Source organism: Aedes aegypti, chromosome 3 (assembly GCF_002204515.2).
Source record: "Aedes aegypti strain LVP_AGWG chromosome 3, AaegL5.0 Primary Assembly, whole genome shotgun sequence".
Classification (NCBI taxonomy): domain Eukaryota; kingdom Metazoa; phylum Arthropoda; class Insecta; order Diptera; family Culicidae; genus Aedes; species Aedes aegypti.
The window spans coordinates 196,277,819-196,300,629 of NC_035109.1; the positions used below are offsets into that span (position 1 = coordinate 196,277,819).

The following is a 22,811-nucleotide window of genomic DNA, read 5'->3' on the forward strand; positions in this document are numbered from 1 at the left end:
TCAAGTTACTGTAAAGAAGAGTATTTTTCCTGTTTCGTACGTATTTATGAAAAAATATAGTAGTTTCTTGAGAAATCAACTAACAACATTGCTCTAGAAAGGTTTTCTCTACCCAGACAACCTGGAATCGCATGAAAGTTCACGTTACAACTCGTTTATTCATACTAATTACGTCAAACCCGCAGAACACCGTGGATAAACTCGTCAATTTGATGAGCTTCCTCGCATAAAACACTTCTTTTCTGAGTTCATTTGTACATTTTGTTTCGTCCCGTACACTCGTACAAAGTAAGTCGAATCAATCCGTAGCAGCTGTCAAATCAACATTTGTTATCATAAGTTAAGTCGCATAAGATCACAGGTTTATTCGGTAGAATATTTCTATACTCGCATTGTATGTTATTATTTATCACATAATACATGCACGCATATCGCCTCCACTTTTGTACGTAGAAGGCCTTTTCGCGACATCTTATAAGTGAAATTTTGCACATACCTGAAGGCTTTAGGTGATCTCATTATACGTACATTTTGGTTGTCTGGGTAAAAACATTTGAAAATATAAAGTTGATGATATGTATTGGTTAGTGTGAGGAATTTCAAGTTACAAGCCAGGGAGAGTTTTTTTCTGTATTATACGTATTCCTGAAAAAAAATCTTCAGGGTTTAACTTGTAGCATTATTCATAAAAGTTCACTAAATGCGTAAGGCATTTCTCTATAAATTATGATCTCGCTTTGAAAGCCATTGGTAACCAAATAAGTAGCTTGCAATTACTGAGCAATCAAATAGATTTACACGCTATTCAATAATGTTACGATGAAGAGAAGATCATCTTCTATCTCTCAGTAGTAATAGTTGCTCATTCATTTGCTTAGAAACAAGGAGCTACACACTCGATTACCATTGATTTTTGGGGCGAGATCACAAGTCTACGAGATTTTAAGGTTATAACATGCATTGGTCAAGAAATTGGGCTAGAAATTTGAAGCTACAAATAAGAAGGGGATTTTTTCGATATAAAACGTATTTTCTAAGGATATAAACTAAAAACATTGTTCTGAAAAGATGTTCACTAAAAGCATATACACATTTAAATGTGATTGTTATTGTGAAAAATTCAAGTAATAAACAATATGAGTATTTTTTTCTGTATATCACGTCTTTTTGAAAAACACATTGTATTTTCTTGATAACACTCCGGCGGCTGTGACCCAAAATTAGTAGGAACGGTATTTTCAACTCGCTATATCTCAGTGAGTTTTCATTCGATTTCTAATCTTTTTTCACGTATCAATTTTCCCAGGTATCAAGATTACTGCAAAATGTTGAGAACTCAAATTTGTACAGTATTATAATCTTGAGAACTAAAAAACCCGAGGCAAGTCTTAAAAAAATGCTGTTTTTTGATAATAACTTTCTTTTTATCGCGAAGATCTATACATTTTTTTTTGCTTAAAATGAGCACAATCTCATAAGACATTAGAAAATGAAAACTTTTTGGTAAGTTATCTTAAAAAGAACCACACAATCTTCACAAATTTACGTATAATACAGATAAAATGCTTATTTTGTTTGTAACTTGAAATTTATCGCGATGACCAATACATATTATCACCTTTAAATGTACATATGTATATAGTGAACAACTTTCCAGAACAATGTTGTAAATTTATCTTTCAAGAAACTACAAAATTTTCACTAAAATACGTATAATACAGAAAAAATACTTATTTTGTTTGTAACTTGAAATTTCTCGAGATGACCAATAGATATTATCACTTTCAAATGTACATATGTATTTAATGAACAACATTCAAGAACAATAATGTAAGTTTGAAACTCAAGAAACTACACAATTTTCCCAAAACTACGTATAATACAGAGAAAATACTCATTTTTGTTTGTAACTTGAAATTTCTCGAGATGACCAATACATATTATCACCTTCAAATGTACATATGTATTTAGTGAGCAACTTTCCAGAACAATGTTGTAAGTTTATCTTTCAAGAAACTACACAATTTTCACTAAAATACGTATAATACAGAAAAAATACTTATTTTGATTGTAATTTGAAATTTCTCGAGATGACCAATACATATTATCACCTTCAAATGTACATATGTATTTAGTAAGCAACTTTCCAGAACAATGTTGTAAATTTATCTTTCAAGAAACTACAAAATTTTCACTAAAATACGTATAATACAGAAAAAATACTTATTTTGTTTGTAACTTGAAATTTCTCGAGATGACCAATAGATATTATCACTTTCAAATGTACATATGTATTTAATAAACAACATTCAAGAACAATTATGTAAGTTTGAAACTCAAGAAACTACACAATTTTCCCAAAACTACGTATAATACAGAGAAAATACTCATTTTTGTTTGTAACTTGAAATTTCTCGAGATGACCAATACATATTATCATCTTCAAATGTACATATGTATTTAGTGAGCAACTTTCCAGGACAATGTTGTAAATTTAACATTCAAGAAACCACAAAATTTTCACTAAAATACGTATAATACAAAGAAAATACTCATTTTTGTTTGTAACTTGAAATTTCTCGAGACGACCAATAGATATTATCACTTTCAAATGTACATATGTATATAATGAACAACATTCAAGAACAATAATGTAAGTTTGAAACTCAAGAAACTACACAATTTTCCCAAAACTACGTATAATACAGATAAAATACTCATTTTTGTTTGTAACTTGAAATTTCTCGAGGTGACCAATACATATTATCATCTTCAAATGTACTTATGTTTTTGGTGAGATACTTTCCAGCACAATGTTGTAAGTTTAACATTCAAGATACTACATTTTTTTTCTCAAAAATTCGTACAATACAAAAAAAAACATACTCAGTTTTGTTTGTTAACATGCCTCATTTTTGTTTTGTTTACATGAAATTTCTCGCAATGACCTCCACATATTATCAAATTTTAATGTACATATGTAATTAGTGTATGTATTTAGCGTCATCAAGTTACGTAATATTGAGCAAGGGAGAAATGACTTGAATTTGTATTGATCATCGCGAGAAATTACAAGTTATAAACAACACATTTTTTTTTCTCTGTATAACACGTAGTCTTGAAAAAATATTGTATGTTTTTGAAAGTTATACACACAACATATGCATCGGTCTCCAAAAAAAAATGTTTCGTTCCAGAGTATATTTTTCTGTATTTTACGTATGGATGTTGCAGTTTCTTGGAAGTTAAAATAATACCAATGTTATTGAAAGTCTTTTACTACATACCAATGTATTTTTGGAAAGTTTTTATCGCACGCCAATATATATTTGAAGGTGATATTATGTGTTGATTATCGCAAGATATTTTAAATTAAAATTAAAATTAAAAATGTTAAATCATAAGGAAGAAAAGTATATTTATATTATACGTAGATATTAAAGATAATATTGTAGTTTTATGATAGGTAAATTGACAACATTGTTTGAACAATTCTTCACTAAATACATATGGAGTTAATTATATGTATTGGTTATCGCGATAAATTTCAAGTTACTGTAAAGAAGAGTATTTTTCCTGTTTCGTACGTATGTATGAAAAAATATAGTAGTTTCTTGAGAAATCAACTAACAACATTGCTCTAGAAAGGTTTTCTCTACCCAGACAACCTGGAATCGCATGAAAGTTCACGTTACAACTCGTTTATTCATACTAATTACGTCAAACCCGCAGAACACCGTGGATAAACTCGTCAATTTGATGAGCTTCCTCGCATAAAACACTTCTTTTCTGAGTTCATTTGTACATTTTGTTTCGTCCCGTACACTCGTACAAAGTAAGTCGAATCAATCCGTAGCAGCTGTCAAATCAACATTTGTTATCATAAGTTAAGTCGCATAAGATCACAGGTTTGTTCGGTAGAATATTTCTATACTCGCATTGTATGTTATTATTTATCACATAATACATGCACGCATATCGCCTCCACTTTTGTACGTAGAAGGCCTTTTCGCGACATCTTATAAGTGAAATTTTGCACATACCTGAAGGCTTTAGGTGATCTCATTATACGTACATTTTGGTTGTCTGGGTAAAAACATTTGAAAATATAAAGTTGATGATATGTATTGGTTAGTGTGAGGAATTTCAAGTTACAAGCCAGGGAGAGTTTTTTTCTGTATTATACGTATTCCTGAAAAAAAATCTTCAGGGTTTAACTTGTAGCATTATTCATAAAAGTTCACTAAATGCGTAAGACATTTCTCTATAAATTATGATCTCGCTTTGAAAGCCATTGGTAACCAAATAAGTAGCTTGCAATTACTGAGCAATCAAATAGATTTACACGCTATTCAATAATGTTACGATGAAGAGAAGATCATCTTCTATCTCTCAGTAGTAATAGTTGCTCATTCATTTGCTTAGAAACAAGGAGCTACACACTCGATTACCATTGATTTTTGGGGCGAGATCACAAGTCTACGAGATTTTAAGGTTATAACATGCATTGGTCAAGAAATTGGGCTAGAAATTTGAAGCTACAAATAAGAAGGGGATTTTTTCGATATAAAACGTATTTTCTAAGGATATAAACTAAAAACATTGTTCAGAAAAGATGTTCACTAAAAGCATATACACATTTAAATGTGATTGTTATTGTGAAAAATTCAAGTAATAAACAATATGAGTACTTTTTTCTGTATATCACGTCTTTTTGAAAAACACATTGTATTTTCTTGATAATTACACTCAGATCATTGTTTTGGAAAGATGCAAATTTGAAGTTGTTCAAATCGAGAAATTTCAAGTTACAAACTAAACGGATATTTTTTGTAATATTAAACGTACATGTACATATGAAAGTGATAATATGTATTGGTCATCGCGAGAAATTTCAAGTTACAATAAAAAAAAATATTTTCTGTATTATACATAGTTTTGGGAAAATTTTGTAGTTTTTTCGAATGTTAAACTTACAACATTGTTTTGAGAAAGTTGTTCACCTAAAACATATGTACGTTTGAAGTTGATAACATGATTGATGGTCACGAGAAATTTCAAACAATATTAGTATTTTTTGTATTATTCCTATTTTTATGATTTTTTTAGTTTCTTGAAAGTTAAACTTACAACAATTTTTTGGAAAGTTGATCGCTAAATAAATATGCACATTTGAAAGTGATAACATGTATAGGTCATCTCGGACATTTTCAAGTTACAAACAAAATAAGTATTTTTTTCTGTATTATACATGTTTTTGGGAAAATTTTGTAGTTTCTTGAATGTTAAATTTACAACATTGTTCTGGAAAGCTGCTCACTAAATAAAAATGTACGTTTAAAGGTGACATCGCGGAAAATTCCAAGTTACAAACAAAATTAGAATTTTTTCTCTATTATACGTATTTTTGGGAAAATTTTGTAGTTTCTTGAAAGTTCAACTTACAACATTGTTCTGGAAAGTTAATCACTTAATATAAATGTACATTTAAAGGTGATAATATTTATAGGAAATAACGGGAAATTTCAAGTTACAAACAATATCAGTATCTTTTCTGCGTATAACAGCATTTTTGGGAAAATTTTGTAGTTTCTTGAATGTTAAATTTACATTATTGTTCTGGAAAGTTGTTCACTAAATACATGTTTACATTTGAAAGTAATAATATTTATAGGAAATAGCGGGAAATTTCAAGTAACAAACAATATCAGTATTTTTTCTGTGTTATACGTATTTGTGGGAAAATTGTTCTGAAAAGTTGTTCACAAAACACTTATGAACATTCAAAGGTGAAAATATGTACTGGTCATCGCGAGAAATTTCAAGTTACAACCAATATTAGTATTTTTTTTAATTGTATGCATTTTAGTGAAAATGTTGTAGTTTCTTGAATGTTAAATTTACAACATTGTTCTGGAAAGTTGCTCATAAAACACATATGTAAATTTGAAGGTGATAATATGTATTGGTCATCTCGATAAATTTCAAGTTACAAACAAAAATAAGTATTTTCTCTGTATTATACGAAATTTTGGGAAAATTGAGTAGTTTCTTGAGTTTAAAACTTACATAATTGTTCTTGAATGTTCTTCATTGAATACATATGTACATTTGAAGGTGATAATATGTATTGGTCATCGCGTGAAATTTCAAGTTACAACCAATATTAGTATTTTTCTGAATTATACGTTTTTTAGTGAAAATGTTGTGGTTTCTTGAATGTTAAATTTAAAACATTGTTCTGGAAAGCTGCTCACTAAATAAAAATGTACGTTTAAAGCTGACATCGCGGAAAATTCCAAGTTACAAACAAAATTAGAATTTTTTCTCTATTATACGTATTTTTGGGAAAATTTTGTAGTTTCTTGAAAGTTCAACTTACAACATTGTTCTGGAAAGTTGATCACTTAATAAAAATGTACATTTAAAGGTGATATTTTTTTAGGAAATAGCGGGAAATTTCAAGTAACAAACAATATCAGTACTTTTTCTGTGTTTAACGTATTTTTGGGAAAGTTTTGTAGTTTCTTGAATGTTAAATTAACATTTTTCTGGAAAGTTGTTCACTAAATACATATGTACATTTGAAAGCGATAATATGTATTGGTCATCTCTAGAAATTTCAAGTTACAAACAAAAATGTGTATTTTCTTTGTATTATACGTATTTTTGAGAAAATTTTGTAGTTTCTTGAAAGTTAAATTTACAACATTGTTCTGGAAAGTTGTTCACTAACTACATATGAACATTTGAAGGTGAACATATGTATTGGTCATCGCGAGAAATTTCAAGTTACAACCAATATTCGTATTTTTTCAGTATTATACCTATTTTATTGAAAATGTTGTGTTTTCTTGAATGTTAAATTTAAAACATTGTTCTGAAAAACTGCTCACTAAATAAAAATTTACGTTTGGAGGTAACATCACGGGAAATTTCAAGTTCCAAACAAAATAAGTATTTTTTTTCTGTAAGGACTGTTCATTTTATAAAGTGGACACCTTGTGCATGCTGTATCTTTTTAATTTATCAATGAAATTTCAATCAGTTTTCTGCAGATTTTCCGACTAGTATTGTACAATGTTGTGATAATAAAAAATTTTCAATGTAATTAAATTTCACACGAGTATAGAACAACGATTAGAACGGTCGATTTTTGGAGGTTGTCAAAATCAGAGATTGTTAGAAATTAGCTGGAAAATTCGACAATTTATATTTTTTTATTTTCAAATTTTTGTCCTTCGAAAGCATCATCAATGAGAAACCTGATGGAAAAAATCAAGTAATTTTTGGAGCAACAGATTAACAGATATAATAAAACCATTTTCCCCTTATATTTTTTAGAGAAACATATTTTAAATTTGAAGAGAATTGATATGAGTAGATTTTTTTAATTAAAAGTACGTTCTGACGGAAGCGCTAATATAGTATTAATATGAAAAATAACTTACGCCTTCATAAAGTTACTTATTTAGCCCCACGTCATATTTAAAGCACAATAGAAACACAATTGCTTTATTCTTAGAATTTATTTAAAATTACATTGACAATCATCGAAATTGGCAACACTGCTGTAATAAAATTGATTTTATTTTCCAAATATTATTTGCATAACATGTTATTCTGAGATTACCAATTAAAATATTCGGAGAAAACCGTTTACAATTTGCAGTAGATCAATAAATATGCGCACATGATTTTAAAAGTATGAGACATTTTCGTAAAACTACCATAAACAGTCAAATTTATACTTAAGACTGTGGTTTAAACTCACGATTTAGCTCTCGTTTTTACAAATAAAGTGTCCTTAGTAATCCAAACTAGTTTTTAACACGCTTTTTACTTTTCTCTTTTGCTAGGAATGAAAGGATGGTGTATCATCAAATTTGATCATAAATGGGTAAATCACTAAAGTAACCTTATGTCAGAGAATGGTGGAATATAATTGATTTTTTTAAAGTTATACCTTCAGTAGAATAGTAAAGGATACAAACATATAATTTGTTCATAAAAATTAGGATTTTTGTTTTGCGAAATATAATGTTAAACTTTGACGAACAACTTTTCTTAGAAGTTTTTGGAAAAACTATTTAGCTCTTCAACCAAAAGCATTTTCTAAGATCTTATATTTTCATAGCATTGTAGAATAATAGCTGACCGATGTACCGAAAACCGATTACGATTTTATCAATAAATAAAAAAGATATAGCATAAAAAAAGTGTCCACTTTATAAAATGAACAGTCCTTATTATACGTATTTTTGGGAAAATTTGGTAGTTTCTTGAATGTTCAACTTACAACATTGTTCTTAAAAGTTGTTCACTAAATACATGTGTACATTTGAAAGTGATAATATGTATGGATCATCGCGAGAAATTTCAAGTTACAAACAATATTAGTCTTTTTCTGTATTATACGTATTTAAGTGAATATTTTGAAGTTCTTTGAAAGTTAAACTAACAACATTGTTGTGGAAAGCTGTTCACTAAATACAAATGAACATTTGAAGGTGATAATATGTATTGGTCATCTCGAGAAATTTCAAGTTACAAACCAGAATGAGTATTTTCTCTGTATTATACGTATTTTAGTGAAAATTTTGTAGTTTCTTAAATGTTAAATTTACAACATTGCTCTGGAAAATGGTTCACTATATTTATATGTACATTTGAAGTGATAATATGTATTGGTCATCTCTAGAAATTTCAAGTTACAAACAAAAATGAGTATTTTCTCTGTATTATACGTAATTTAGCGAAAATTTTGTAGTTTCTTGAATGTTAAATTTACAACATTGTTATGGAAAGTTGTTCACTAAATACATACGTACATTTGAAGGTGATAGTATGTATTGGTCATCTCTAGAAATTTCGAGTTACAAACCAGAATGAATATTTTCTCTGTATTATACGTAGTTTTGGGAAAATTGTGTAGTTTCTTGAGTTTCAAACTTACATAATTGTTCTTGAATGTTGTTCATTAAATACATATGTACATTTGAAGGTGATAATATGTATTGGTCATCCCTAGAAATTTCAAGTTACAAACAAAAATGAGTATTTTCTCTGTAATATATTTATGTCACGTTACCCCCCTGCTACAGCTCAACTGTGGCCGACGAACGCTGTGGTCTCCACAGTGGCCGGTTGATCTATAACCAACACATGGATCGAGTGACCGGCATGAAGAGATAAGGGAAGATGAACTGAATGGAAGACAAACGACATAAAAACAATCCAAATTTTTAGTATCAGAGAGTTGAACTACGTGCTATATGCTTTTTCCTAAACTTAAAATTTTTCGTGAATTTTTCATTTACCTTATTATCTACTTAATATTAAATAGTGCCTACAGTACTAGTGGTTAAGAACACATTGATTTGCTACCTCATATAAGTGCGAAGGTAACAATCTAGTAGAATTCTTATATTGATAGATTTATAACCTAAAGAATATGTTCTAGGTTCTCAATAAGCTTAGTACCATCAGATTGATGTAACGATTGAACTCCGACTAGAATTTATATGATTATTGTAAGTATTTACATGAATTCGAATTTGATACCAACTTACCCAGCGTATAACTTTAGACGGGATAAAATACGTAATCAGATCCGTTAAGGTGATACGACCCGACCTCCTAGAAGAGTTCACCAAATAATGTAAGTAGGAAATAGCTTCCCACAACTTTTATGAAGCCAATAAAATTCTCTTTAGCTTTTAGCTTACCAACTCAAGATCGGGTCTGCTTAAAAGAATTTGGAACCTTCCCCCCTCACAACATCCTAAAAGATTATTTGTACGTGGGTAGACAGGATGGAAGGACATCACGGGCAATTAGAATATTCATGTAAATCTTGCAGTCGGCGAGACACTTCGGAAGCGCATATGCTAATTTGCGACCAGTGTCGGTTGTGGGAGCATTACATTTGCGCCGGTGTGAGCGAGACGACACCGAGGCGGCCGTTTGTCTGCAAGCAGTGCCAAGACAAGGATCGAGGTTCAACTATTTCTACCCGACTACGTTCCCATGCAAAACGTGTACCATCCGCTAAGACATCGCAGGGTAAGCCAACCTCCAATGTAGAAAGTAAAGTTTCGTCGATAGGCTCAAGCAGTCGTTCGTCAATCGTGAAGGCACGTCTGCAACTGATCGAGGAGGAAGAGAGATTAAAGCAAAGGGAGCTTGAAGAAGAAGAAATCCTCAAGGAACTTGAACACGTAGAGGCTCAACGGCAGTTGGAACAAAAGAAGAAGCAGATGGAGGAGCAGAAAAAACTAATGGAAGAAGAATCGATACTACGTCAACGAAAACTAGAAGCGGACAAGGCACGTTTGATGAAACAACATATGATCCGCAGAGAATCGCTGGAAAAGAAGAACGAAATCCTGCTGCAGATTTCCGAACGAGGCAGCATTGTAGAATCCGCCACTAGCTCTCGAGAGAAGGTATCGAGCTGGCTGACGAAACATTTACCTAAGGGGACAACCGGTGAGAAAGCACTCGAGATAGACCACCGAACTGAACTGATTTCTCCGGCCCCTGAAACGGTTCCGTCAATGACCATCGAGGTGCCAATCAACAGAGCATCCAAGTCAGAAACCGGTGCACTCCATTCGAAACGTCAAGCAACAAACCCTCAAAGTTTTACTCTCGGTTTGACTGTTGCGGATCCCATTCCTCGAGTTACCAAAACGATCAGGGGTGTACAATCAACCACAGTCCGTGAGCCGTTTCAACGTTTTGTGGCTTGTTCGAGGCCGTCACAGTCACAACCCGTTGCAGCATTATCGTGTCCCCCGGTGACCCATCAGGCTTGTACGCCATATAAAGAGGCAGGATGTTCGGCGCTTCCGACGAATTATCAGCAAGGAGCGTCATGGAGCACTCCTATTCGCTATGTGGCTAATCCCCAAACGGCAACGCAGAGGTCAACAACATCGCCTAACGTGTACCGCGGACCAACTGAGGAGTGTCATCATCCGTTGGAGTTTCCCGATCGTGTTCCTATGTTCACCAATGTAGCTGGAAATAACTATCTACAGAACGGGCTACCAGGGATGCTTAGTTCACAACAAATCGCAGCAAGGCAGGTCGTCGGTAAAGATCTACCTCACTTCAGTGGTGATCCGACCGACTGGCCGATGTTTATTAGCAGTTTTGAACAGGCCACGATTACATGTGGATACTCGAACGCTGAGAACCTTGTTCGTCTCCAAAGATGTTTAACTGGGCACGCAAGAGAGGCAGTACGTAGTAGACTTTTACTTCCTGCCAATGTTCCGCATGTGATCAGCACTCTACGCACACTTTACGGTCGCCCCGAGTTGCTGATCCGATCGTTGCATGATAAAATTCGAAGAACTCCAGGGCCCAAACACGATCGTCCAGAATCGATCCTGGAATTCGGATTAGCGGTTCAGAACTTCGTCGATCATCTCCAAGCAGCGGAACAAGAGGAACATTTGTCCAATCCTATGCTTATGCAAGAATTGGTCGAGAAACTGCCAGGGCCCATGAGGATGGATTGGGCCAGTTACAAAAATTTACAGCCACGGGCCACCGTCCTGACATTCGGAGAGTTCATGTCCAAACTAGTATTAGCAGCCAGCGAAGTAAGTTTCGAGCCTCCGGGACTCACGAAAGTGAGGGAATTCGATAAGCAACAACGACCAAGAGAGAAGGCGAGGATACAAGCACACTCGGCCGACGGTAATCCGTACCCCATACACGAAACAGAAAGTGCGAAGAAACCATCGAAAATGTGTCGGTACTGTGATCGTGAAGGTCATCGAGTTGCCGATTGCTCGAAGTTCATACAACTATGTCTAGATGAGCGTTGGAAACAAGTGCAAGATAGGGATCTCTGTCGAACGTGCTTGAACAACCATGGCAAATGGCCATGCAAATCGTGGAAGGGGTGCAGTGTTGAAGGATGTCGATTGAAACATCATACTCTCCTCCATTCACCTTCCGTACCTTCATCAACAAGCCACTCTGTGAATGTTTCAGCAAATAAACTTCCAGCGGGCGACGGCGAAACGTTGTTCAGAATATTGCCAGTCATGCTCTATGCAAACGGTAAAAATGTAATGGTTTTCGCATTTATCGATGAGGGATCACAGATAACGATGCTAGAGGAGAAGATAGCCAAGGAACTTGGCATAACTGGTCCTCGAAAACCACTTACACTACAATGGACAGGGAACGTGAAGCGTAACGAGCTGAGATCAGAGGAGGTCAGTTTAGAAATAGCGGGAAAACACAATGGGAACCGCTACGAACTTCGTTATGCGCGTACAGTCAGCCGTTTGCATCTTCCAGCACAGAAGTTGAACTACACGGAAATGACCGCGTGTTTCCCGCATCTCAAAGGACTTCCGATAGCGGATTATGACCTGGTGCAGCCGAAGCTACTAATCGGCCTAGATAATCTTCGGCTCGGTGTACCGCTGAAGCTACGAGAGGGAGGATCATCCGATCCTATAGCTGCAAAATGCCGATTAGGGTGGAGTATTTATGGCCGTGCTTCAAGGGAAAGTGCTCCAAGGGCGATTGTAAACTTCCATACCGCAGCAGTGGCAAGTCCAGATGACCTAATGAACGAACAGCTGAGGGATTTCTTCACGTTAGAAAACAATGGAGTCGCCGCTCCAAACGTGAAGCTCGAGTCAGATGAAGACAACAGAGCGCGACAGATACTAGAAGCGACGACACGACGCACTACTAATGGTTTCGAAACAGGTCTTCTGTGGAAAGTCGATGACCCACAATTTCCAAACACCTATCCGATGGCTATGCGACGAATGAAATCGTTGGAAAAAAAATTGATAGGGAATCGAGCGTTAGCGCAGCGAGTAAGTGAACAGATCCTTGACTTCGAACGGAAGGGATATATTCACAAATTAACCGAATCAGAATTCTCCACTGTCGATCCTCGAAAGACATGGTTTCTTCCCCTCGGAGTCGTCATCAACCCCAAAAAGCCAGGAAAAATTCGATTAATTTAGGACGCTGCTGCAAAGACTGGGGAAGTTTCTTTCAACTCGTACTTGTTGAAAGGGCCAGACCTTCTTACTCCTCTGCCAAGGGTGCTCAGTGGCTTCCGTCTGTTTCCCATTGCAGTATCTGGAGATATCAGGGAGATGTTTCTTCAAATCAAACTGCAGGCAAAGGACAGAAACGCTCAGATGTTCGTGTTCCGTCATAATCCCGAGGAACCTATTCAAGTTTACGCGATCGATGTGACGATGTTTGGTTCCACGTGCTCTCCGTCCTCTGCGCAGTTCGTCAAGAACTTGAACGCCGAACAGTACGCGCTACATTACCCTCGTGCTGCGGTGGCTATTAAGGAGCATCACTACGTGGATGACTACCTGGATAGCTTTAGGACCATCGAGGAAGCTGTGCAGGTAGTGAACGACGTGAAGTTTGTCCATTCAAAGGGTGGATTCGAAATACGCAACTTTTTATCCAACGAAGGCGAAGTCTTGAAACGAACTGGGGAGATCGAACCAGATTCGTCAAAAGAATTCGCTCTTGTCCGTGGGGAGACTACCGAATCTGTTCTCGGGATGAAATGGATTCCAGTGGACGACGTTTTTACGTACACCTTTGCAATGCGTGACGATCTTCGATCAATCCTCGTAGAAACTCACGTACCGACAAAACGAGAAGTTCTGAAGGTAATCATGAGCCTTTTTGATCCGTTAGGGTTTGTCTCGTTTTTCTTAGTCCATGGCAAGATATTGATGCAGGATGTTTGGGCTTCGGGCATCGGCTGGGATGAAAAGATTAACGATCAACTTTTCCTACGATGGCAACAATGGACTGCATACTTTTCACAACTAGACACCATGCGGATACCGCGCTGTTATTTCAGTTCTCCATTTCCCAAAAACCTCGACCGCTTAGAAGTCCATATCCTCGTCGATGCAAGTGACACTGCCTATGCCTGCGTGGCATACTACCGATTGGAAACTGAGAATGGAATCCAAATGGCACTCATATGCGCAAAAACGAAGGTAGCACCCTTGAAAGTTCTATCAATTCCTCGGCTAGAACTAAAGGCAGCGATCCTAGGTGTCCGGATGTTGGAAGCTATTCAAGGATTCCACACCTATGCTATCCACCGTCATTTTCTCTGGAGTGATTCAAGTACCGTCTTGGCTTGGATCAGATCAGAACATCGTCGATACAACAAGTTCGTTGCCGTCCGAATTGGTGAAATCCTTACGACAACCGAAGTTCGAGACTGGAGATGGGTCCCCTCCGGATTGAACACAGCCGATCTCGCCACGAAATGGAAGAATGAACCTAACTTTACTTCGGGTAACCCATGGCTAAGTGGACCATCGTTCCTTCACCAGCCGGAGGAATTCTGGCCTCAGCAAACCCTGATTGCCACTACTTGTGAAGAACTTCGACCGAATCACACCCATACTACAATTCCACCGCTTATCGATGCGTCTCGATTCAGCAGGTGGTCATGTCTTCAACGAACGATGGCGTTTGTACTTCGGTTCATAGAAAACTTACGCCGTAAACGGAATGGGGACAAAGTACTAGTAGATAGATTTAGCCAGAACGAGTTAAACCGCGCTGAGACAGCGGTTTTGAAAGTTGCACAAGCCGAAGCCTATTCCGAAGAAATTAATATTCTGTCGGAGACACAGGGACCTCCGGACGCACGACACCGACGTGTTTCAAAGGGTAGTCCAATCTATAAGAACTGGCCTTTCCTTGACGAACACGGAGTATTACGCCAACGTGGCAGAATCGGGGCCGCATCGTTTGCGCCAATCGAAGCTAAGTTCCCCGCTATTCTTCCTAGACAACATCCAATAACATTCCTCATTACAGACTGGTACCATCGCCGTTTCCGCCACGCCAACCGAGAAACCATCGTCAATGAGATGCGACAACGTTTCGAGATTGCCAAACTACGTGCTCTTATCGCGAAGGTCACAAAAAACTGCATGATGTGTCGAGTTAAAAACGCCCAGCCCTATCCTCCAGCAATGGCACCGCTCCCTGCAGCACGACTACAGCCGTTCATTCGTCCTTTTACCTCAGTTGGGGTAGATTACTTCGGGCCAGTACTAGTGAAGGTTGGGAGGAGCTCAGTGAAGAGATGGGTGGCCTTGTTTACATGTCTCACTGTTCGCGCAGTGCATTTGGAGGTAGTCCATAGTTTGTCTACCGAATCCTGCATTATGGCAGTGCGGCGCTTCGTAGCACGGCGTGGATGTCCGGCTGAATTTTATTCCGACAACGGGACATGTTTCCAAGGTGCAAGCAAGGAGCTGCAAAGGGAGGAGACTATAAAACGTAACAACGCCCTTGCAAATACGTTCACGACCTCCAAGACACGTTGGTGTTTCATCCCACCAGCTGCTCCTCATATGGGAGGTGCATGGGAGCGGCTAGTGAGGTCAGTAAAGGTAGCGATAGGCTCCCTAGCTGACGTGTCACGTAAACCAAACGATGAAGTCCTCGAAACAGTTCTACTCGAAGCTGAGGCTTTGATTAACTCGCGACCTCTCACCTACATCCCACTAGAATCAGCGGACCAGGAGGCCATCACGCCTAATCATTTCCTCCTCGGGTCTTCAAACGGCGATAAGCTTCTACCAGTGGACGATTTCGATAGTCCTATGATTCTTAGAAGTAGTTGGAAACTTGCACGAGCCATAGCGCAGCAGTTTTGGTCAAGATGGGTCAAAGAATACCTACCGGTGATCACACGACGGTCGAAATGGTTTGAAGAAGGTCGAGACTTGACCGTAGGAGATTTGGTGTTGGTTGTGGACGGAACGGTGAGGGACCAGTGGATACGAGGAAGGATAGAGGCCGTAATGCCCGGCCGTGATGGAAGAGTTCGACAGGCATTAGTCCGGACAGCATCCGGAGTTTTGCGTCGGCCAGCTGTTAAACTTGCAGTACTAGACGTGCTGAGTAATGGTGAACCCGGATCCGCAGTTCTTGCGGAACATGGTCGTGACTAGGGTTCACGGGAGGGGGGATGTCACGTTACCCCCCTGCTACAGCTCAACTGTGGCCGACGAACGCTGTGGTCTCCACAGTGGCCGGTTGATCTATAACCAACACATGGATCGAGTGACCGGCATGAAGAGATAAGGGAAGATGAACTGAATGGAAGACAAACGACATAAAAACAATCCAAATTTTTAGTATCAGAGAGTTGAACTACGTGCTATATGCTTTTTCCTAAACTTAAAATTTTTCGTGAATTTTTCATTTACCTTATTATCTACTTAATATTAAATAGTGCCTACAGTACTAGTGGTTAAGAACACATTGATTTGCTACCTCATATAAGTGCGAAGGTAACAATCTAGTAGAATTCTTATATTGATAGATTTATAACCTAAAGAATATGTTCTAGGTTCTCAATAAGCTTAGTACCATCAGATTGATGTAACGATTGAACTCCGACTAGAATTTATATGATTATTGTAAGTATTTACATGAATTCGAATTTGATACCAACTTACCCAGCGTATAACTTTAGACGGGATAAAATACGTAATCAGATCCGTTAAGGTGATACGACCCGACCTCCTAGAAGAGTTCACCAAATAATGTAAGTAGGAAATAGCTTCCCACAACTTTTATGAAGCCAATAAAATTCTCTTTAGCTTTTAGCTTACCAACTCAAGATCGGGTCTGCTTAAAAGAATTTGGAACCTTCCCCCCTCACAACAATTTAGTTTTGGGAAAATTGTGTAGTTTCTTGAGTTTCAAACATACATAATTGTTCTTGAATGTTGTTCATTAAATACATATGTACATTTGAAAGTGATAATATCTATTGGTCATCTCGAGAAATTTCAAGTTACAAACAAAATAAGTATTTTTTCTGTATTATACGTATTTTAGTGAAAATTTTGTAGTTTCTTCAAAGATAAATATACAACATTGTTCTGGAGAGTTGCTTACAAAATACATATGCACATTTGAAGGTGATAATATCTATTGGTCAATTCGAGAAATTTCAAATTACAAACAAAATAAGTATTTTTTCTGTATTATACGTATTTTTGGGAAAATTTTGTAGTTTCTTGAAAGATAAACTTACAACATTGTTCTGGAAAGTTGCTCACTAAATACATATGTACATTTGAAGGTGATAATATGTATTGGTCATCTCGAGAAATTTCAAGTTACAAACAAAAATGAGTATTTTCTCTGTATTATACGTAGTTTTGGGAAAATTGTGTAGTTTCTTGAGTTTCAAACATACATAATTGTTCTTGAATGTTGTTCATTAAATACATATGTACATTTGAAAGTGATAATATCTATTGGTCATCTCGAGAAATTTCAAGTTACAAACAAAATAAGTATTTTTTCTGTATTATACGTATTTTAGTGAAAATTTTGTAGTTTCTTGAAAGATAAATTTACAACATTGTTCTGGAAAGTTGTTCACTATATACATATGTACATTTAAAGGTGATAATATGTATTGGTCATCGCGATAAATTTCAAGTTTCAAACAAAATAAGCATTTTATCTGTATTATACGTAAATTTGTGAAGATTGTGTGGTTCTTTTTAAGATAAACTACCAAAAAGTTTTCATTTTCTAATGTCTTATGAGATTGTGCTCATTTTAAGCAAAAAATATGTATAGATCTTCGCGATAAAAAGAAAGTTATTATCAAAAAACAGCATTTTTTTAAGACTTGCCTCGGGTTTTTCAGTTCTCAAGATTATAATACTGTACAAATTTGAGTTCTCCACATTTTGCAGTAATCTTGATACCTGGGAAAATTGATACGTGAAAAAAGATTAGAAATCGAATGAAAACTCACTGAGATATAGCGAGTTGAAAATACCGTTCCTACTAATTTTGGGTCACAGCACTTCGTGTAAGTGAAAGTAGTCATAGCTGTCGGAGTGTTAAATGACAACTTCGATGCTTCGGTTTCGTCATATTCCTGAGCATGTTCAGTCAACAGCGCATGCTGTCTGATGACCATTGAATTGTTGAAATGCTTCTGAGTTTTTCGAAAAACATTATTTTCCCCTTTTTTTCTCCTAAAGTAAGACCAACTTATCAATCATACTGACACCCTTCATTTTATCACAGAACAATTGGTCGGTGTTAAGTCAGAGGGGACCAAGTACAAAACTTGGAAAAATTGGATTATTCTTTCATTAGATGTGAAAATCCTTACCTCCATTTCGCTTTGATCAGATTTGATTGATGCTTTAAACTACGAGAAATATGTAATAAATTTATTTTGGATGATCAATAAAAATCGATTAAAGTATGCAGTCAGAGTGGACCAAGTGCTTTTTACTAAAACAGCAAAAATGATCAGCGCGCTTAGGAATGCAAGGAAATGATAAACATTTCAAGAGATTTTTCAGATTTTTCAACATCGAATGGTTCTTTTGCTCATTTTTCAATAGAAATTCATAAATATTACTTTATCCGATGCGTTTGATTTTGATTTTTGATCATTTACCGTATTTGGATAGGTGGTCAGAAATTGCAACAATTTCTGTGCAGACAGGGCGAACCAAGTGTTAAAAAGCACTAAACTGATTGATTATTGCATTTTTCGAGTCGATTTCAAAGCCCGATAGAAGTTTATGGTAGTTCTATGGTGTATGTATGGAATGTCCTAGAACCCGCTTATTGGACCAGTATATTTTGGTCGATACTCAAGATTATCACTTGGTCCACTCTGACTGAACGCATATTTGAACATTTCTGGTCTTCAATGCCCTGACCCTGCAAAATCTTAATTTTGAAGGTGTCGTAATGCCACTGATTTCGGGATTGACGATATGGATTATTAAAAAATTCACTTTAGTGATGTCTAAGGGTTTTGATAATCTGTTTATCTTAGAAATATACACCATGCAAGCATTACATGATTGTTATTTTCCTAGAAATTGTTCAGTCAGAGTGAATCAACTCACTGAACGGTGGTCTTTAGTTCAGTCAGAGTGAACCAAGTGCACATAGTCCACCAAAAAATCGTTGTACCGGGGGTTTGGATTATGATTTTTCATGATTATCACTTCGCATTATATTGTTTGAAAGTAACACAAAGATGAGTAGAAATATTGAACCAAAATTTAAACGAGGTAAAAAAAATACAGATCGTTAGACTTTAAGCCCATTTTTCTCAAAATATGAAAAATGCCACTTGGTCCACTCTGACTTAACGCCGACCAATTGACATTAGAAAACGTTCAAACACGAGTGTATTCATTTAACAAAGTAAGAGATCTTTATCCGAATTTATATTGCTGTGTGCGCTTGAAATGCGAATATCAAACGCGGGAACACCAAATGCGGTAAGATTTTTAACAAGGAAGGCGAAGTCAACGATTGATTTTCTTTGCTAGGTTGGCGGTGATATTGATCATAGTTGCTAAGTATCCTTTGGTTACTTTGTGTTGCCGCGTTGAAGCCCAGTTAGGTTGGATTTGCACGTCAAACGCGAGCAGCAATACTTCTCAGAAAAAAGTCTGAAAGTGACCTTAAGGTGCAAGAGAAAATGACACAAAAGTCAAAACTGAAAAAGCAGTTTTCTCTTTGTAAAAGAACAAATTGATGAAAATAAAAACACACAGCCTTTTTATTTGGCAAATAAAAGAGCTGTGTGTTATTATTTTCTTCGATTTGTCTATTTAAAAAGAGAAAACTGCTTTTTCAGTTTTTACTTTTGCACCATTTTTACTTGGGCCTTAAACTCTTCGCACCTTTTAGTGCAACAGGTTTTTTCTGAATGTTGAATACAAAAAAAAAACGACACAAAGTTTTGTGGCAAAAGTAATATTTTTCATTAAAAAAAAAGGTTTGAAATGTTCTCCTTTTCCAAAACTTGTAATGCAAAATGTTCTTCTTTCTGAAATATCTTTCGATCAAATTCGTCATTCGTAAAAGTTGAGTGAGTTTGAAGAAAGAAATAAAGAAGAAAATTGCATTTCCCCCAATTGAGCCACAAATAGGGTAGAAGCGCAGGTTTTGGCCATACATCAGTTGTAGCCATAGTGGATTATACACTGTTTTACATAACCTATCAGCATGAAAACTTATGTGTTCAGTAGATCACATTCACATGATAGAGCTACATTAATTCACTTGTCCGAATTGATCCAAAACATAAGAAAAACGATTCATTTTCCTTATAATGTGAACTCCTATACACCTAATTTGGCCACTCACATAAGAAATCAATGTGATTGGCCAATTTAGTAACCGAAGTTAAGTCTCTGGCCGAAACTGGTTCTGGTGGCCTATATTGACCAACGATATATTCGAAACGAAACGATGGCTGTAGCTCAGTTTAAATATTTTAGACACATAATATGGATTGAAAGCTTGCATTTGACATATTCGTAGTATAAATACGGCTTGTTATACATATAATTTTTATTGATATTTTCTCTTAGACTGGCCAATACCGGTGCTTTTACCCCAGACGAACTGTGTAGTAAAAAATTGATTTTCGTACTCATTTCTTTCAAATCAGTCCCCCAATAATTGTCGGAAACATTCTCTTGATTAAGAATGCTTTCGAAAACCTCAGCAACTAGGTTTTATAAATGATCCGATGATTGAATGATCGCTCCGTCATTACTCTTTCTTAATTTCTAGTTCAATGGATGAAAGGAACGAAGGACATCACAAACGCTGCTCGAACGGTCAAGGAAGTTCACAACGATTTTATTCGATTTTCTATTAAGGAAGCACTTACCACCGACGAAGGAGCTTACTTCATCGTTGCCAGGAATCGATATGGAATTGACAGATGTTTCACCAAAGTCACGGTAAATCAGTGGACTACGTCATTTTTTGAATATGTTTGTAACTTCTTATATTTTCCAGGTGAAACATCCCAAAGGCTACAAGAAGGATGCAGATATAGAAGATAGTGTCACTGAGGTCAAGAGGACCGGTAAAGGCAGAGTATAATGCTTTCAACCTGCACCTGCAGTATGCGGATGATGAAATAGTCGACGCCATTATTATGTAAATTTTAAGCACATGGTGAAAATAGAAATATTGACGTAACACTGAGTGGATAGCTTATTTGAAGCCAATTATAATAACAATAGTACTTATATTAGTAAAGAGAAAACTCCATATTGGTATACAAGCTAACTCATGTCTTGATAATAATAGTTGTATCAGAAATTAATACTTTTGGCAACGAATTGTACAGCACATTTACGTAGTGAATGTTTTAGGTATACTACGAAGATTAAAGAGAACAATTTGAATCACATTATAACAACATGTTGCCTTATTCTTATTGTAGTGCACCATTTTTCTCGTATGTTTACGAGTTGTTTGTTTGTTTTTGTTGCGTTTTGTTGCGTTTGGATCAAAGACTCTCTTTATTTAAGCCTTGAAATTCGAGGTTGGCTAAAATAAGGACAGCCCTTGAGCTACTGGATAACTTTGCCGCAGATACCGTCTTTCTAAATAGTCAGGCGCCTAAAATATTCACAAAACAAAAATTACATGCTCACTACACCGTCTGATGGCAAAATTTTGAATCAACTAGCTCAAAAAATGATAGTCTTCTACTTACTGAACAACTTTGCCCAAGACATCCTTCTAAATGGTCTTCTAAATGGTGATGATCATGAAATATCCGCAAAACAGAAATTTCATCCTCACTGGCGTCACCTTGTGGCAAAATCTCGATTTTTTTTTTGTCTAAAATGACAGCCTCTGAGCTACTGAACAACTTTGCCCAAGACGTCATCTTTCTAAGCGGGCAGGCACCTGAGATATATGCAAAATAAGAATCTTTGTGTGTGTAGGTAAACCTATATGTTGATTTTTCGCAAAATCGTTTTCCAATTTCAACATTTTTGTGTTTCATATACCTGTTTTAATACTCGTGACGTGCTCATCGTGCTGACCAACCACTTTCCCGTCCGGAACAACTGGCGTACAATCGTTTCAAGCGCAATAACATCCAAAAAATCGTCAATTTCATCCGTACTACAACTTCACTACCCACAACCTCAAACAATGGCTATTTCTGTTTGTTGTTCATGCGCTGGTGAGCTGGTGAAGGCAGAAGAAATCGTTTGTAATGGTTTCTGCCGATCGTCCTTTCATCTCAAGTGTGTGCATCAATCTGTAGCCACACGCGATGCTGTTATCAACTGCTCCCAGCTCTTCTGGATGTGCTGTGCATGCACCAAAATGATGGCAAATGCTAATTTTCGGCATGCAATATCGTCCACCAACAACGCTGTGGAGGCCATCAGCGCTGAGCACAGCAAGGCGTTGATCGAGCTTAGACAGGAGATGGAGCAGAACACAGCGAAAATAAACAGTATTCTTTCACAAATTCCTTCCGCACTACAAAACCGAACTGGGCGAAGAGGAAGTACTTCCAGCAACACGAATCGTAAACGACCACGGATTGATGAAGAAGATACTCAATCGGAGAGCAATGTAACCGTAGGTACGAAAGAAATCGATCCACAGGTGACGATACCATTAGCCGAAAGTAAGACGGACGGCAACTTGTTCTGGTTGTATCTGTCTGGTTTCGATCCGAAAGCATCAGAGGACGAAATACGAGGCTTGGTACAACAAAATCTGAACACCACCGATACTATTGACGTGCGAAAATTGGTTCCTAAAGGCAAAAAACTTGAAGAACTCACATTCGTGTCGTTCAAAGTTGGCGTTGGTGTGCAACTAAAGGACTTGGCGCTGTTAACCTCTACCTGGCAGAAAGGAATCACTTTCCGCGAATTCGATTTCCACCCTCGACCGACTTTTCAGTTCCACCG

At 36.4% G+C, this 22,811-nt stretch overlaps 1 protein-coding gene across 1 annotated transcript in view; it reads left to right on the forward strand.

Annotated features, from left to right (window-relative positions):
• Positions 1-21,283, forward strand: part of LOC5569002 (muscle M-line assembly protein unc-89) — a 75,867-nt gene extending 54,584 nt beyond the window's left edge. The window contains exons 7-8 of the mRNA XM_021851136.1: positions 20,647-20,819; positions 20,878-21,283. Coding sequence (XP_021706828.1) covers positions 20,647-20,819; positions 20,878-20,964 — 260 coding nt within the window. The 3' untranslated portion in view covers positions 20,965-21,283. The remainder of the gene's footprint in view (positions 1-20,646; positions 20,820-20,877) is intronic.
• Positions 21,284-22,811: the final 1,528 nt, after the last annotated feature.